The sequence below is a fragment of the Meriones unguiculatus genome, chromosome 3 (genome assembly GCF_030254825.1).
Source record: "Meriones unguiculatus strain TT.TT164.6M chromosome 3, Bangor_MerUng_6.1, whole genome shotgun sequence".
Classification (NCBI taxonomy): Eukaryota; Metazoa; Chordata; class Mammalia; order Rodentia; family Muridae; genus Meriones; species Meriones unguiculatus.
The window spans coordinates 66,853,586-66,872,351 of NC_083351.1; the positions used below are offsets into that span (position 1 = coordinate 66,853,586).

Genomic DNA, 18,766 nt, shown 5'->3' on the forward strand with positions numbered 1-18,766 from the left:
ACAATGCTCTATAAATGTAGGCAGGAAATAAAGAAAGACAATACATTGATATAATTATATTCATGCATAACAGCAAAGGCCCCCCAAAGCTTAATATTCACTAGAACATTCCAAAGCAATGTTCATCCACAGAACTTGTAGAAAACGCAGATGAGCAGATGCCTCTGGAGGCGACCACATCAGACAATCTGGAGGCAGGATTCCAGGTACCTGTTGCTTAAGCTTCTTAAGTGATGCCACTTAACACATTAAGAATCCTTGCACTCTCATGTATTCCTCAGAATAAGCACATGGAAGTCATAAGGAATTTTGTAGGCTCAGATTATCTAAAAGCACCAATGATACAGACATGGGTGATGGATAGGACTAATTTTGGAGGGTAAAGCAGATTATTTTCCCAGATAAGTATAACAACTAGATCAAGACCAGTTATCAAGAAGTTATCAACTCTGATGGCCCACAGTGGCGTGACTGAGATTAGCAAACTTTTCGCTATTGGCACTTGAAGGGACAAAACCCAGAATGATGTGGCACAGAAGTAACGTCTAAGATTTTCAAGAGTCAGTTCTAAAGAACTGAGAAACTAGAAACCTGTCACTGACTTAATTATATTTCGACCCACCATAAGAAGAAATAATATGAAAATCAGGCAAAATCCTTCCATAGAGCAACAGGCTACACTGAAACTCAACACCAGGCAATGGTGTTAGCCTTATTAAAAGGGAGCAGAGATGTTAGAATTATATTCATATTCATGGAAAAATCTCTTCATGTGCAACATGATGGTACTTTGCACACTTTGAAACTGGGACAGTTGGGGAAGTAGGACATTCCTTTCACCAATATTAAGAAATGGCGGAACCGAGAATGTGACCTCCCTCACTGACACTGCCAGGAGGCCACAGGGACTAGATTTTAAGTCCGACTGCAGAAAAGTAGTACTGAATGACTCTTGGGCTTCCATTTGGAAATTTCATCTCTGTTGTGAGATAGCTAGAGAGTGAGGACCTAATCTAGCTGTGGTGCTTAGGAATGGAGGCTTTTGAAATGTGTTAGGATTAGACAAGACACTAAGGTGAGACACAGCAATGGCTTCCTGGCAGCTTTCTGAGGAGTGAGAGCACATAGATGCACCAAACACGGGTGCTTCTTGTTGCTTGCTGTGTGATGCTTTCCACGGCATGGAGCACCATCACTGGTGTGACCCTACTCTTTTCCTGAAAAGGCAGCCCACTTCAGACATTTTATTAGACTAATGAAAAACATCAGATAGATATAAGTACTTTTATATTTCAAATTGGCTACATGTTCTATTTTTCACACTTGAAAAAAAAAGAGTACTATTGTTAAGTCCAATGATTAGGCAATGAAAATGCTGGGAAGCAGTGGCTGGTAAAACTGAATTTTCATCAAGGAATGCTTTTGTAATTAGAAATATTAAAGAATATTGTAGGCCTTCTGCAAACTGTTGGGCTTGAAATATAGTCCAGAATGTGCTCCTTTTCTTATACACTTACAATATAAATATTCTCTAGGATATAATTCACTGATGAGTGAATTATACAGATGAGTCCTTCTATATCATCCAAGTGGGGTTCTGAAAATAAGCTTGATTTTGTGAAGATATATAGCTGGAAATCTGGGGATGAGGATAAGGTAAGGAGTAAGTGTTTAAAAATACTTTATTTTTAGAAAACTTTTCAAAATCTTGACATTTTAACAGTCTATAGAATCCCAAATGTAACATACAGCTCAGACCAAGCTATATCATTACTGGTTAATAGATTCTGAAATACTATCAAGCCATGGACTGAGTTAAGGTAGACAGGTAGATGGGATTTCAGACTCAACAGTCAATTCAGAGTTATTGTGTTGGGGCTCATGTTATAATCTCAGCAGAAGAAGACAAGTTCAAGGCTAGCCTGGGTTACAAAATAAGACCTTACTTTATTCCCCAGTAAAGTAAGCTCAACCAGTATAGAAAGCCAGAACTTACAAATTAGAGAAGATAAAAATTATAATTGAAAGTCTAGACATCAAATTCTTTACAACATTCTTGGAATGTCTTCATGAAAATTTTGCATGCATATTGAAGAAAGGGTAAAATGAATAGTGTCCAAAATATGGATTCAGTTAATTCACCTTTAGTGAACTGGGAAAGAAGAAACCCCCAGCAAATCCAGGTCTCGGCTTGAGATCTGAGACCTGCTGTGTGAAGCGGCTGGCATCTTTACTCATAATATCATTGAAAAGTACAGTAACAAGCAGCAATAACAAGCAAATAAGAAAATGTAAAATTAGCCAAAAGCTGAAGACCAAGAGTTGTATACTTGGCACATGGTATATCATAACATTTATTGAGAAGTGACAGTTGCTGTATTATAAGAACCATACTAATATAACTTAGTGATTCATATTTTATATAATATAGAATCATAAAAGTATTATAAATACGAGCAAAGTATTGACAAAGCAGGAGAGTTCAGGCTGGACAGAGATACCTATGAGAACCCGAACAGACAGAAGAAATACCGACTTGCTTATTTAAGGCATGCTATGAGTAAAAGGGAAATCACCAAAAAGGAAACACCAGACAACCATCAATTATATAGGTGTCACAACCAGGTTTGGAAATAAAAGAATAACTTTGTACAAGGCAGTAACATGAAGCCTCTACATGTATAATTTGTAATGGACAGATCTGAACAAGAAAAGGTGTATAGGTATCAGCTTTTACTCCCTAATTAAAGTTAGGAAAAACTCCTCTAGGCTATTAAAATCTGCATACTCTCACGACATGGGTGGAGAATAATTATATTTGTAAAAATTATTTATAGTCATTAATAAGGTTGATTTGGTATTTCGTCACCTTCAAAATTCGAGAAAAGAGAAAAGAGAGATTTGCATGCAAATCACCTGAAAGTGAATAACAGATCCATGGAGATTAAATATCTAATTATCTAACACGTGGGGGGAATTTGGTTAATTGGTCTGGGGTTTTTACACACTTATCTACATTGCTAAACTCTGTCTTACTGGAATTTACTTGACGGCTCTGAAGCCTTAAGAAGATAACAGTTGGAGCTATTAGAGGGTTAGAGTAATTATGGCAAGCGTCACTAAGTGGGCATGAGTGGAGCAATTATGCTACAACCTGGTTCATTTTGATAGACAGGTAACTTATGCTATGGTTTCCTCCTGATTTCTGTCTAGGTTGGACACAGATCAGATGAAGTCCTATCTTTCCTATACAAAGCCTAGGCTCCTCTACTGATAACAGACAGAAGCTTAGAGGGGCAGGAGCGGGGCAGGGTACCTTCATGACGAAGAAGAGAAGGATGATGATGACCACATTGACCTGGGGGTGAATCCACACAGCTGACTGGCCCAGGCTTTTGGGGTCACCTATGTGCTTTACCCATGTGTTGTTGTCAAACAGGGTACTGATGGCTTCACGGGGCATCAGCTGTGAGGGAAGAAGCAGAGGAGGCAGGTTTTCCATGGATGAACTGTACCTCCAGTGTTAGAGAGCTCATCCTCAGCCTCAGTATTCCAGGACACTTTGTTCTTTTCTCAAGAGAAAGCCTATAGTTGGGCAAAAATGATGCAAGCTCCAAGTCTGAGCCAAGAGCTCCCACTCTAGGCCTAAAGACACAGCCAAAGATATAAGCTAACCCCCTGCTCTTGGGTGTCTCTAGCACTGACCTCTCCAGCCATGAATTGACCCATTCCTGGTGGAAAGGTGAGTGAGGCGATGACAAAGGTAACAATTCCAGGATAGAGCAGGCGGCTGAAAAAGAAACAGAGTTAACCCTATTCCTCTACTTGGCCGGTTCACAATGCACCCACAACTCAGCTTCCAAGCTGTCGTTTCCCATTCTTTCAGCAAAGCATATTCTCTTTGCCAAGAAAGTGATCACTTGGGAAGAGCCTACACAACTAGTCCCTACCCACAGTATCAGACCTCCCCATAGCTGGACACAGCAACTCCACCTGGAGGAGGAACTGCTGGGGCAAATCATAAGGTAAGTGGGCAGGGCAAGGAGGGCAATGACTCACTGCTTAGCAAGAAACTGGCTGAGAGCCTTGTGCTTTCGGACACCGAGCATGACTTGGCGATGCAGATAAACGAAAACAGCTCCCAAGAACCCGCAGCAAATCCTGAGGGTGCGAGTTACAGGGCTGGAAGCTCTGATCCAGACAGTACAGGGAAGCAAACAAGCAGCCTCCCCCTTTCCATTCAGCTGCTTCCCAGTTAATTCATGCTTTTATTTATGCTCTCCACAACTTTCTTCCTAGCTCCAGACCCTTCCAGACCACAGCCATGCCCCAGTCCCCACACCCAGAAAGAGTGGTCTCACTGACCCAATGACAGCAAAAGCTGGGAGTTCCTTCAGGTCAAAGGGGAAGTCCATTCGAAAATTAGTTCTGAACAGAGCGGTAATGGTGACTGTAGGATGAAAAGGCAGTTAGCAGTTAGGGTGAGAGCTCAGACAGTCGAAGGTAGAAAGTCCTGTCAGGAATCTTCCCTTCTTTCACTCCTAACCTCTTCCCTTCCACTAAGTTTCCCTTTTCCTATAGCATCTCCCCATGGTTATACTCTCTACACCATGATCTAATTTCTCCCTCTGCCCTGAGTTTTGCTTCCCAAGCACCATCTATTCCTTTTCTGGAGTGCTGCAGAGTCACACTCTACCTCTTCACCACAATCTCCATCCCACACTTCCTCCACCAAGACCTCCCCTGTTACCAGCATCCTTGTTCCACACTGCCAGGACACGGAACACAAAGGCACTGAACGTGGCTGCAAAGAATCCTCGCCAGTAATTCCGAACAGCAAAGTAGGTAGAGGTGACCTCGATGCTAAACAGCACTCCTGTGGGGCAGAGAAGCAGGTTGGGTGCAGGCTCTCCCACACCTCCCACAGCTGGGATCTCAGGAGCTTCCCCTGAACTGTGAGTCTGGGAAGTACCCGAGGAAGTGATGCTTTCTTGTCATCCCTTACTATAAACCACATACTGTCTATACATACTGTCTGTAGAGGCTTCCCCCACCCTCCCAGCCCAGGAATGTGGACCAAAGAGATACAGAGACAATGGGAAATAGATAGACTCTTAACTCTCTGAACTTCAAGCTCAAGTATCTGTGTAGTTAAATTATAGGACTGAATGGGGTTCACAACTTTGAACTATCCATGGAGACTTATGAGCAGTGACACAGTTCTGCAGAATTATTAAAAAGGAAGAAGCTTTCAGAGCAGGTACTGCTGTCAAAGAGAATTCAGGATTTGCATATTCCTCGACATCCCTTCTCATTCCCTACTGCTCCACACACCCTAGGAGAAATAAGAAAAACAGAATAGGGCACTATGCACTTCTACGGGATTCGAAATTTCAGGAAAAGAACGCAGAGGAGCCTTCCTAATAATAATGGTGATACTTATAAACTGTGGCTCACAAGAACCAAAGCTAGAAGGACAACTAAAGTGAGAAGAAGGTAAACCATCATGCTTAGAAAGGTGAGTGAGGTAAAAGGAATAGCAGCTAGTAGTCAGTAGTTGTTTTAAGGGCAGAGGCACAAGCAAAAAGTGAGGAGGAGATGTAACATATACACAAGGAGTGCTAAGCCAAAGGGAGTGATGCTAATGACGCCACAAGGGCAACATTTGAAACAACAAAGAGAAGACTATGTAAGCTTTAGGATAAGGGAGTTGACCTTTGATTAGGTCATCAGTAACATTACCTAAACCTTGGCTAAGCCTCATCCATATCAAACAGGAGGACAGAGAATTGAGATAGATGGGGATGAGAACCAGTCCAACAGGAAAACAAAACAAACCATGAATAAGGCAAATTTTGTCTTTTTCTCATAATGTACATTGTTGGTCTGCTCAATGCTGGCCATCCCCTCCCTCTTCAGACAGCAGCTCACACAATAGGAATTCTCTTCTCCCTATCCAGTATTCAAAACCTCCTGATCTCCACCATCTCTTTTGCAGAGGACAGTGATAGTCACGTTGAGTCTATGTACCAAGGAGATGGCTTGAAGCTACTTTCTCCTGGAGCCAAAGCTGTTTTTGCAGAGGATTTCCCTGGAATCTCCTTCCCTGGAAAGCCATCACCAATCTTCTTGGCAAGTAGAGATCATCCATTTCTCATCCCACTCTCTCAGTATTTTGAACAATTGTATTTTCCACTTTCAGATGAGACTATTTGTTCACACTGCTGAGTTTTCCTGGGATTGGAAGTTCCTTGGAAACTAAGTCCTGGTGAGGTGGTGAGCACCCATTTTTGGATTCAATGCCTATACTGGGATGGACAGGAGAGGAGAGGATATGGAGGAGAAAAGAACACAGAGAGAATTTCAGAGAATGGAGCCAAGTGATGCAGAGCTACGCCAGCCACTCTTCCTGCCCTGCTCTTTAAATTCCAGGGGCAGAAGTCCACAGTGGGAATCAGGTGGAGTAGGTCTCTCGCCTTTGCTTTGCCATAATAAAAGGTAAATCAGCTTTGCTCTGCCTGGGTGCAATTATCCAACTTACACGTTACTACCAATTTTCCTCCATGATGTAGACCTGGGAGACTTTTCTTAGCAGGTCTGTGACAGTGTGATCGGGAGTGAGAGCTAACTTTCATAATAGTCTGTGACAAACATAAACTGTGCTGCTAAAAGAAAACAGAGCTTTAAAAACATGAGCTGTTAGAAACTCTGGTGTCCCAGGTCTGGAACATTGTTCTCTTCTTCCACACTGGGTTCCTCCTCTATTTGTCTTCTAGTTGCCACACCACACCTTTGTCCAATGAAGGCATTGCTCTTGATTTCCATCTCCTGCTACTCTCAGAAATAATTTCTTTCTCAGTTTCACTTATGCTGTGGCATCAACCATGGATACAGATTAGATTCAGCTTAGTTCCTGGACTGTAGACTCATCAACCTAGATGCCTGTTGTATATTATTTAGCCATGCCGGAGAAACTTCAAACTCAATATCCTCAAGTAAAATTAGTTCACTCCCTTCCAGACCCATGTACTCTCACATGGTTACTGATATCACTATTTACTGCATTGCCAGTGTTGTGAGCCTGGGTGTTTGCACAGAACTCTGTCCCATCTTCACATATAATCAGCTACCAGGCCGCATCAATTTGACTTGATAGCACTCAAGTTTCTCAGCCCCTCCTCTATCTCCTTTGCTGCCCAGTTCTGTCTGTCATCATGTAGCATCAGGATGATGACAATAGTCTCCTTGTTAATCTTAGATCAATCCTGTTAATCCACAGCCAATTCTATCTTGCACACATGTGCCAAAGGGATTGGATAGGCAGGCTGAACTAACCATGTCACTTCCTTGTTTTAAATCCTTCCATGGTTTCACTTCACCCATGACAATTCCTCACAAAGTCAGTCCCATGAGATGACACAAGTTCTATGGCATTGTCTCTGCAAAGAGGGCTTGGTAGGAAACGCTGTTTGCAGCTACCTGGGTATGTACAATGCATTCTAACACCTCAGGTGTTCTGATAACCTTTCCAGTTCACTTGTTTTAAACTACTTATTTATTCCTATTAATCTTGCATTTTTCAACCAACTGGAACTTGCAGTGGGTTTTCACACATTACACCTATTAACACCAGGAATAAGTGTGCTCTGAAAAACATATTTGGGCAAATCCTACCCTAGAGAATAAGACCTGTTTTATTTTGAATGACTTCTGCACACCTTCATCATCCAGCTCCATTTATCTGTTCTGACTCACTTCCTATTATACTTTTCCACTCTCCCTAGTGCCACTTATTACAGCAGATATTGACTTTGGATACTGTCCATTCTGTTCAGGGTTTCCCTTCCTCCTTGCAGGCTCTACTTAATAATTACACCCATGGCAAACACTGTCTCTTTCACACAGCTTCACAGGCTCCCCCAGGCTGCCGTGAAGGTTCATTGCACTTTGCCTAGGAATACCATATGGTCACTTAACTGCCTTGTGATGATCTGTGTGCCTGTCTCCCTGAGCCCTTAAGAGTGAACGACCAACCCCACTACCTGGCACACAATGGGAGCAAAAGGGCTTTTGTTGTTTCAGGAGGATGCTTAAATATATTGCTTTGGTCAATATAAGGAGTTAGGAGTTGCCTGTGTTGTGAGGAGAAGATCTCAACATTATTTTTTTTTCTTTTAGTTATTCTATATTCATAAAACCGAATCAAGTACTGCCACCTGCAGATAGGTTTGTCATTGGCTGCATAATCTTAACAGCCCGAGTACAATTCCTTCACTTCACTTGAAAGTACTTAGCAATTTTTTGGGTCAAGAGCCAATATACTACTGTAACTTTCCTAAGGTGAGGTTCCCATTCTTGTCACACAACCAGAAAGAACCTCATAAGCTGCAGTCTCAGGAAGAGAATGCAGGTTCTCTTCACTTTAAACTGTTTCTAACAGAATTAAAACAATCACAATTTTTTTTCTTTATTTGAAAGTCTATGGGGTAAACAAAGGCAGTGTGTGTATAAATACAGGGCTGAATGTCTAACACGCAGAAACTTAAACACACTGCTGTTCACTGACAGGGGCTAATGACTTTACTGACTAGAGCTGATGAAAGAAGTGTAAATGGGATGCCAGTGGTGTACTCACTTCCCAGATGCCCTTATGTCACGTGATTTCACCATGTATGGGATATGCTTTCATTAATTTTAGACTCTCATCCATACATCATTTCTGAGTCGAGCCATTTTAGATACCTAAAAGGACTATTTTATATACCTCTATGAAAGGACTAAAGTAGTTTCACCATTGCAAAGAGGCTTCTAGCAGCTGGTTGTTTAAGAAGTACATGTCCTTCTTATAAATGTATTTCTTCAGTTTTCAACGTGGAATTTCATCATCAGTGATTTCAATGAATGAGCCATGCAATCCCTGCTCTATTAACATAGCTACGACTCAACTTTGATAAGGGAAAAAACAAGCCTGCCTTTTGTGACAACGTCCTGTCATTATTAACCTGTGATAATAACACTATTTTTCTTATATGGATAGAAAACACTAAACACACTTGTGAATTCCTGGCATATCAAGAAACAACTTTTTTTTTTCTTTTGGGTTTAGTTTTTGAGATAGGGTTTCTCTGTGTAGCCTTGGATGTCCTGGACTTTATGTGTAGACCAGGCTGGCCTGGAACTTACAGAGATCTGCCTGCATTTGCCTCCCCAAGTGCCAGGATTACAGGCATGTGCCACGACACCCAGTGAAGAAACAACTTTTTTTAAAGCTCCCATTCTAAGTTCATCCCATTCTAAAGTACTTCCCATTCTAAAGTACCTCATTAACATATATACAGTCTACTGAAACCCCTGTGTCTTTAATAAACCACAGAAGGTATGTTTTTCTTTTCAAAAGAAGTACACAGAATCTCCTGTTACAGGACAGTATGTGTAAAGCAGAAGTATTAGCGATGCAAATAGGCTTTAGCATAAGTAGGGACCAGGAGAGATGCTATGGTTCTAATATCTGGCTCTGCACATGCTGCCAACGTGCTCCTGCTCACTGATCTTTCTATAATGTATTTCTATCAAACTGCACTCACAGCATTGGGGGGAATGAATATAAAATGGTCAGAACAAGGTACAAAGCATGTGTTACATAGGAGTAACAGTTTTTGTTATATTGAAAATAGTTAATTGTAGCACTTCGCAAAGCAAAAACTAGTTGGTGAACAAGACCAAGCAAATGGGTCTAAGCACTAGGGATGGGGCAGACTTGCCTCCAAGTGGTGTTCCAAAACAGCAGCCGACCCCCACAGCACAGCCCACTGTCAGGATGTCAGTGTAATAGTATGGCTGCTACTAGGGAGAGACAGACAAACAAACAGACAAATAGGAAGAGAAGGGCAGGGGCAGAAAGATGGGAAGAAAATAAGCAGGGATGGGAAACAAAACAGAATGAGAGGCCTGCATCACAGGAATGAACATGGTCCCATCACCCCTGTGATTCCCAGGCCAGGGGAAACTCAATGAGTTTGGCAATCAGGAAGTGACCTCATAAGCTCAAGGCCAACAATGGAGAACAAACCAGAGAAAATGCTAAGTAAAAAAATGTCAGGCAAATGAACAAATAATGACCAAACAAAGAAGGGCTTAGGAGAAGTAACAAGAGGCAGCAAGGACTTCATCCCAACAGGAAAGTAGTAGGAAAGCCTGCAGGAGTGAGCAGCCCATGTCAAAAGAGCACTCAGCTCTTTGGCAGAAACACGGGTCCCTGGAGCCCAGGGGCTGCAATCCAGTCACTCCCTGGTTGCCCACCCATCAGTCCCTCCAGTGAGCATGGCCCCCCTACCCCAAGCTACAGCAGACACCCACCCACCCCTCCAAGTCTGGCTCAGGCAACCCAGGTAGGGAGGAAGTGAAACTTGCCTCCAACAGGGGCTGCAAAGCAGCATCCCACGCCCACTGCACAGGCTGGCACCAGGAGATCAAGCTGCCCAGGCACGGTCTGCAACAGAGAAGCACGAAGGGCAAGGCAGGTGGCAGACACAAACAGGCAATATGTAAACCAGAGTGGAGGGGTGTCAGGAACTACAAAGGACTGGGGGGGCGGGCAGCACAGGAGGGAACATGGAAAGGAACTGGTAGGAAGGAAACATGGGGCAGGTGTGGCTCAGCTCACCACAGATCAGAAAGGGCTGTACACTAGGAAGACAGACAGAAGCTGGACATAGGGGATGATATGGCTAGGATCAGCAGGCAGGGACATGAAGAACTAAAGCATGGGTTAGTGAGATGCCACCTTCAGCACCAAGGCCAGCCCAGAGCACGCACCCTTCCCCTGCTCTGCTGCGCACAAGAGGGCTTCCTTCTATCATTTGGCCCCTGGTGTGCTGTACTGCCTCAGCCTTACCTCATAGACACCACAGAACACGGACATAAACTTGCTGAGGACAGCAGCACAAATGCTGGCAATATGAACAAAGGGACCCTGGAAGAAAATGGAAGAGGGCTCAGGGATGGAGAAGTGTGCAGACTTATTGAACCAGAATTTCCTGCTCGAGTCCCTGGGCTAGTTGAAAGAAATGGAGAAGCCAGATAAAACTACTGCCCTAATCCCAGTAAAGAAGAGATAAGTCAGTGTGTTATCAGATAATGCCAAGGCCTAGGAAGCAAACGAACAGAAGTAAGGCAAAAGAGTAGGGGTGGGGATAGGGATTTAGAGAAGCTGGCCTTCCCTGGCTAGTTACCACCCTATTAAGTGACTTGAGTAATAATTACATGAGTGAACCTCAAGGGTGTCAGAGGGACAGTGTTCTAGGCAGAAAGAACAGAAGCTTCAGGGTCCTGAGTGGGTAGCATAGTAGGCATGGTAGAAAGATAGGGAAAAAGCTTTGTCATCCAAGCACAGGGAAGCAGGCAGGCTGTAGGGCTGGCTGGCTGTTGGGAGAGTGCAGATCTTACACTAAGTAAAATGGAAAGCTCTCAGGACATTCTTGACTAGAAGTCAAATGTGTCCAATTCTGCTTTGAAAGATGAGGGCTACTGTGCAGAATGGTGATGTGGGGGACAAGTGTACACCCAGGGATGAAGCTGAAGGAGCCTAGCTGTCATCTTTAAAAAAACAAGTGTCACTCCAGGACTCAGTTTTCTCATGCCAAAATAAGGGCGAAATCCAAGGACTGTGCTGATTTTGAGGTAGCCTGGGCTACATATAAATTCCATGGGAGCCTGAACTAGAGAATAAGACTATTTCAAACAAGCAAACAACCAAACACAAGATAAAATAAATAACAGGGCTCAGAGATGGATCAGAGGTTAAGAGCACTGACTGTTCTTCCAGAGATCCTGAGTTCAATTCCCAGCAACCACATGGTGGCTCACAACTATAATGAGATCTGGTGCCCTCTTCTGGCATTCATGTGTACATGCAGGCAGAACACTGTATACATAATAATAAATAAAATTTAAAAAATAATAAATAACTGAATAATAAACAAAACAAAAAGACTGGTCCAGATATGGATAAGGCAGACATTTTCTAGAGAATTCTGGTTGTTGTAACTCAGGCCTGGGGCCTGCTACTTTCACCTGTAGTTAGAAGTCGAGGATAATGCTAGCATCTCACAGGGCAGAGCAACACTCCTCTTCCCAGCAGAGCTTTCTAGCCCCAAACCTTACTTATTCCCAGTTGAGGGGATGTAAGGTTTCCCCAGCTTTAACAGTTGAGTCATCAACGCCAGGGTAAGGAATTCCCAAGGCTGCCCTTGTTACTGCCCTTTGGCCCTCACTCCAGTCAGCTTTGCTGGCTCCTCCTTCAGCTATGCAAACCTACCTCTTTCCCCACAGGGATGCCACTGCCCAGCCCAGCAGTCAAGGCCACCACCTTGGCTACAAAGGCCTTGATTGTGAGGTATTCCTTTAAGACAACACCACGAAGAATTGTCTTCATCTCAGGGATTCCAGAGCCTAAAGAGGTTTAAAAAGGATAATGTATGTACAGGCACACACTGGAGTTTAAACGGAAGAGGAAATTAGAAAGGAGGAAGGAGGTAACCATGTTGAGGCCTCAAAGGGGTCTGGAGGATGGAGTGAGTTCAGAGTTGGAGGTCTGTAAAAAAAAAACAGACTGTCTTGTCCTATAGAAAATACTCACTCACCCACAGCCTGGGGAGAGATGAGCTGGCAAAAGAGGGCACTGAAGAGGATGAGGATAAGTGGGAAGGTGACCCAAGCCAGGTACTGCAGAGGAAGGCTGGGCTGCATCTGGGCATAGGTCCACTTGTAGGCTGCAGGAAAAAGACCCTGGGTCAGTTAGAGCTGAGGAAAGGTTGACAGTGACAGCGTCTCAGTACCACCACATAGCGTGCCAGCTTGCTCTCATGCAAGACAGCATCTTATATGCCGGCCCCAGGGCATTCCTTTCACTGTACATAGAAGAACTCTGAGGGCAGTGGCTATCTGTCCAAGTACCCTCTGGCAGAGGTAGCTGGTGGCTGCAGTACAAGTCACAGCTGAGTAAGAGACTGTAGCACCTGGCTACAGGCCCTGGGGTGGCCACTGACAACAGAAGGGGACCCGGACACTTGGCAATCTCAGTAATGAGACAGACAGGAACACTGGGAAAGCTGCACAAGTTGGCCATCCTATTAGAGGGGCATTCAGAGTTTGGGTGGCAGCCAGGAAAGGCATGGTTGGTGATCTGTTTCTCAGTAAGTTTAGTTTTATCTGGAGCTGACGTCACACCTGACCACTCATGCAACATGCTCAGCCTAAACACACCTGGTCTACTCTAGAACTCAGAAATAGTTTCCATACAGAGAAGACAGAGGGCAACAGTGCAGGGAGAACCTACCCTGAAGGCTCTTGGCACTAACATAGTCCATGCACCAGCTGACTAGAGCCATCAGAAGGCCCAGGAGCACAAGAAAGATCCAGTCTTCCCCCAGCTTCCTTCTGACCACACGTCCCAAGCGGTGGATACAATCTAGGAAGAGGTGAGGGTAAACAAGGAAGAAAGGAGTGCTCTAGTCAGTTCTTTGGGAGCAGGTTGGGGAGTAGAGGTAGGGAGGTGGTGCATTAATCACTGAACATCTCTTTATGTTTCTGCCAGTTGCTGTCCCTGTCCCTCCAGAAAGCATAGGCCTACTCTTCATGAACACATGAATTTCTATGTAGAACTCTCATTTCTTCTGGTTGGGAAAGAAGGAAGGTAAAGTATTAAGGAGGTAGAGGAGAGGTGTCTTTCACTTTCATTTCTATGCAGAAGAGGGCTTTAGTGGTGTGTGTTTGTATGCATGCACACTTGTTAGGAGGTGTAATGGGGAATACAAGTTTTTCTCCTAATCCCTGTACCTCCTATTCCAGATTCCTTTATTTCTCAGTCCCCATCACCTTGACATTTAGAATAGTGGTCCTCATCCAAGCTGTCCATGGTAGAACTGGAGCCCATCTTCTTGGGCATTCCCTTGTCCTGTTCCTTATATGAATATTGTTCTCTGTGATGGCCATATATCTGTATAGATAATGAATGGTCAGTGTCTATCTTGAAGAGCCAAAAAGAATACAGAAGGCATTACATAGACTTAGTTACAGAGAAAAGGAGAGCTGTTTCAAATCTTGGACATTAAAAGTTGCATACAGGGTACTTCATGGTCATCCCTTCTCTTACTTCTCTATTGTCCATTTACACATTTCTGTTTTCCATTGATCTTTCATCCCTGCTTGTGTTTCACCATTTCTCCGAATCCAGACATGTCTTGGTCCACAGTAGCTTTTACCAAGGAAGTTCGCTTCTACTTGAAGGTACTGTTCAGAAATTATTCTTCTGTACCAGGCAGGCATTTCACATATCACTTTTGTGTTCTGCATGTCTCTATATTTGCTTGGCATTGACTCACCAGCTCAGGACCCCAACTTAGACAAAGGCCATATTAACTTAGCTAGTAATTGACTTTATATATTTACGGCTCTGGATATTGCCTGCTAGCATTTTGCTTTAGTATGTCTGTCTGCCTTGAGACACTCAGCTTCTTTATTAAAGTTGTACAAAGCTTATCCCTTTCACATTTCAGAGCTTGTAGAGACACAAATAGGAACTGGGCTCAAGAAGATAGTTTAATCTACTTCCCAAAATGAGCTAACTGGGTGGCACCAACAACTGGAGAAGGCAGACCTGTCTCCATTCTAGCATTTGTATCTGTGAAGGGTGTATTAGCTCATTATGCTAATCACTTTGTGGTAGCCCCACACACCCTACACTAACTCATCCTCTGCAGCTAGGGTCAGGCCAGGCCATGTGGCTGATTCTGGGAGAGCCTTGCTAGAAGAGATCTTATTTCACAATATGAGCAGCAGTTTGATGTTTCGGTCCTGAGCAGGCACATACTAATTATTCCACTCATGAGGTTAGTGACTGAGGAAAGCATTTTTCTTCAGACTCCATCAGTGACCCAGAGACATAAAATACCCTCAATTGTATATGGTAGTATACACCTTTATTCTCAGCACTCAGGAGGAAGGGACTGGCAGATCTCTGTGAGTTTGAAGCCAATATGGTTTACATAGAGAGTTCCAGGCCAGCCAGGGATACATAGTAGTATCCTAACTCAAAAACAAACAAACACAAGCCAGAAAATAATTCCCTTGAAGATGAACTATTTGGGCTGCCTCAGTACTCTGAGTTGCAGTCTGGGAGAAATGAGGAAATGGTGTGCTCCCTTCCAACACTCAGTCTGGGAAAACAATGTACTAGAGCCATATGTATCCTCCTGGTCCAGGATAACTACCACACTATGACAAGCTTAGAAGAGGGGAGGAAGAAACCAAAACCCAAATGTATAATGATTAAATGTCTACAAAGTGTTAAGAGTCCTCTAGTATGTGCAGGACTGAAGTGGGAATTGGGGACAGAACCATCTTGATAAATGTTGGTAACTGTTATATCCTGGGAGCTCAGTCTACTTTTTGTGTATTGTATTTTCCCTCACAAACATTGGACAAAGAAAACATTACATTTTTTTTTCTTGCTTTTAAGGCAGGTTGGAACTCTACTCTCAATCTAACTTGCTGTTCTTTAGCAAGTGTCTTGTCACCAGAAAGTGCTCTAATTAGCTGAAAGGTGGTGGTGCACACCATTATTCCCAGCAGTCAGGAGGCAGAGGCAGGTGGATCTCTGTGAGTTTGAGGGAAACCTGATCTACAGAGCAAGTTCAGGACAGGAAGTCTTTACAGGGGAGCCCAGAGAAGGCCTGTCTTGAAAAACCAAACCAACCAAACAGAAAAAGAAAAAGGAAAGAAAAACAAACAAAAACAAAAAAACAAACCAAACTACAAGTGCTCTAACTGCACCTTTGCTCAAATGGTCAGCCTGTCGTCTCTAGAAATGACCAGCATTGGGGTGAGAATTAGCTGGCTCTGACATTCAATTCCTGCTCAACACACCTCCCTCCTCCTTGTATACCTACCCTTAGCAACTGCTTAGAGACCAGATCCTCATGACCCTTGTGGTGATACCACCCACTCAGCCCACCTCCACGTTCGCAGGCTGACTCCAGGAACCATAGCCCTGTCAGAAAAACTCTTCTAAAGTCTCTTTCTCTCAGACACCTTCCATTCTGTTCCATTCTGCATTCTTTGCAGTTAAGAGTTAATAGGATTAGGGTTCATAGTAGATAATAAATTTCCCAAGGCAATTTCACCTTCCTTGTCTTGTGTCCATCCTCATTTCTCTTTTCCTAGCTGTCCATATACCACTGGTCCCCAAGCCCTGGAGGGCAATTGCCTTTGGAAATAGCTCTGTACTTTCCCAAGTATAAAGCTTTGTTTTATAATTAACTAATTGTGTGTGTGTAGGTCAGAGAACAACCTGTAAGAACAGATTTTTTCCTTCTACCATGTGGGTCCCAGGGATTGAACTAAAGCTGTCAGGTGTGGAAGCAAGCACCTTTATTTACTGAATCATTTTGCTGGATCCTTTTAACAATTATTAAAACTCCCCCACCCCAAAAAGTAATAATAATAATAATAATAATAATAATAATAAAACAACCAAGACCCCAGGGACTCATACAAGCTAGGCAATGCTCTACCAGGGTGCTACCTCCAAGCCCTTAAAAACTGAATGCCACTTCTGAGCTCATTTCAGTACTGGTCATTGATCATTGATAAATCATTCATTGTTTCCCCTGCTTGTCCCAATGCTTTTCTTCTGTCTTTTGTGGAGTGTGTGTTTGTGTATGCATGTATTCTACAGTGCATTGTGTGGAGAAAGCCCATGCTGCCTTCATGTGGGTGAGAGTGGAGGTGATCCTCATGGTATTTGCAGCGCCTATGAGAACCACTGTGGTTATGTAAGCATACACTCTTAATTTAAGTGTGGCTCTGCTGGTTCCCCACGTGGTTTGAATATTCTGTTAGTAAAGGCTATGTGAAAGAGCATGCATTTCTTAAGTAAACACACTAAGCTCAGATCTTTAAAAGGTTTTCATATTTTGAATACACTTACCATTTAGTTTTCAAAATAAATACTGTTCTCTCTTCTAACTAACAACCAATGTTTAGCAATCCTTGGTCCCACAGACATCTGTCTCCTGCTCCCCCCTCCCCAGGACTTTACCTGTGTTGGGTGGGCATTGTGCCTAGGACCTGCGTCCTTTCGGGGCCGGTGCTGAAGGCCCCCATTCTCTGAGGGCAGTCCATAGCTGGTACAATGTTCAAAGGGCATGTACTGGTACTGGGGGGCACTACCCCACCAGCTTTGTTCACCTCCATGCCGCTGGGACTGGGTCCGCTCCATGTATCCTCCCCCAAAGCCCCAGCCAGGCCTTGGCCTGCTTGCTCCCGGTCTCCCCCAGTAAACTCCTTAAGCCTCTGCTTTTGCCTGTCCCCAAGGCGTCTGGGGCAACATGCCCACCTCCAGCTATTTATAGCTGTCTCTCTCCATCACATGACCACCCCCCCACACCACTGCCACATCTGATCCTTCTGGGGTCGAAGCAGGTGTGAGTGCAGTGTGGGGGTGGGGGTTAGGATGAGAACCTGTGGGACAGTCCAACAGGGGATTCCCTCTGCCAGCCAGCAGCTCACAGTTCCAGGTTACTAGTGCCTTTATAAATATCATTAGGACCAGCACGAAAAATTTTCCTAGTGAAATTTTCAGGCTGCATGTACAACTGAGCCTCCCCTGAAGACCTCCTGGAAAGTAAGCAGAAAGCGAGTGCTCAATGAAGCCGCTCAAAGTTCTGGTAACATCTGTCAACTCACCTGGGAGAGTAGCTGATGCCTCTCTGCCATCTCGCCTTGCTGGGATGTTCTCAGCTCAGTATCTCTTAAGGCTTCAGTCTTCATCTGGACACTGAACTTTTCTGTGGCCAGCTCTCCATATACATCCCATTCTCAGATTTCCCCTTCAGCTCTCTGCCTTCCTCTTGATCCCACTCTTATCACTCACTGGGTGTGGAATGTTGTGGGAAGCAGGGGTAATAGCCTTGGGTTCTGCAATGTCTCTCATTTCCCATACATATGTGTTAGCCCCACCACCACTTCAGATCAACAGGGAGGGACTGAGCTCTGAACTGGACAGTGATGTTCATGACAGCTCTAGCAGGATAGGTTAGATGACAGGTGAGAAGAGGAAGTAGGCCAGAGTCATAGGGATGGTGATCACGGAAACTCAATAAACAAGAGAAGATGGAGAAGTAACCTTTTCTAGTCAATAAATTAAATTTGATCAAGGACAAAGTACTCCATCAGGCACTGTGCTTTTCCCATCAGTTTTTCTTTTTCTCAGACATTCTTTCCCTATGAAGAAGAAACAGAGGCAAACTGAATTTTAGGATCAAGAGGGTTCTCTCTTAGAAGTCCAAGTTTGGGGACTGAAAGGTATGGACACTGAGTATCTGGTCTGCAACGTGATTCTGACCTAAGCTAATGAGATGCTCAAAGTAAGTGAGAAAATAGACATCATTAAAAGTGCCTTTTCTTTTAATAAAATTCTTTTAGTAAAAAAATTTAATTTTTATTGTTATTATTTTTAATTACATGTCTTTGTATGTGTGTGTAGACATGAGTAAGACTGTGTCACATCTCCTGCAGCTGGAGTTTTATCAAGTGTGAGTGGTCTGACATAGGTGCTGGTGGATCCTCTACAAGGCAGTGTTCTTTTAAGCACTGAGCCATCTCTCTGGCCCCTTTAAAAAAATTCATTTAGTGTGTGTGTCTATGTCCATATGTGAGGGTCAGAGGACAACTTCTGGGAATTCATTCTCTCCTCCTACCATGTGGA

General features: G+C 43.7%; 1 protein-coding gene across 1 annotated transcript in view; it reads right to left on the reverse strand.

Moving 5' to 3' along the window:
* Clcn1 (chloride voltage-gated channel 1) overlaps positions 1-17,492 on the reverse strand; it is a 29,353-nt gene extending 11,861 nt beyond the window's left edge. Inside the window, exons 1-12 of the mRNA XM_060380117.1 lie at positions 17,099-17,492; positions 13,876-13,996; positions 13,337-13,468; positions 12,642-12,770; positions 12,317-12,450; positions 10,895-10,972; positions 9,762-9,840; positions 4,751-4,876; positions 4,366-4,450; positions 4,060-4,161; positions 3,706-3,790; positions 3,317-3,466 (exon numbers count right to left, since the gene is read on the reverse strand). Of these exons, the coding sequence (XP_060236100.1) occupies positions 3,317-3,466; positions 3,706-3,790; positions 4,060-4,161; positions 4,366-4,450; positions 4,751-4,876; positions 9,762-9,840; positions 10,895-10,972; positions 12,317-12,450; positions 12,642-12,770; positions 13,337-13,468; positions 13,876-13,996; positions 17,099-17,278 (1,401 nt within the window). The 5' untranslated portion in view covers positions 17,279-17,492. The remainder of the gene's footprint in view (positions 1-3,316; positions 3,467-3,705; positions 3,791-4,059; positions 4,162-4,365; positions 4,451-4,750; positions 4,877-9,761; positions 9,841-10,894; positions 10,973-12,316; positions 12,451-12,641; positions 12,771-13,336; positions 13,469-13,875; positions 13,997-17,098) is intronic.
* Between the last annotated feature and the right edge of the window lie 1,274 nt (positions 17,493-18,766).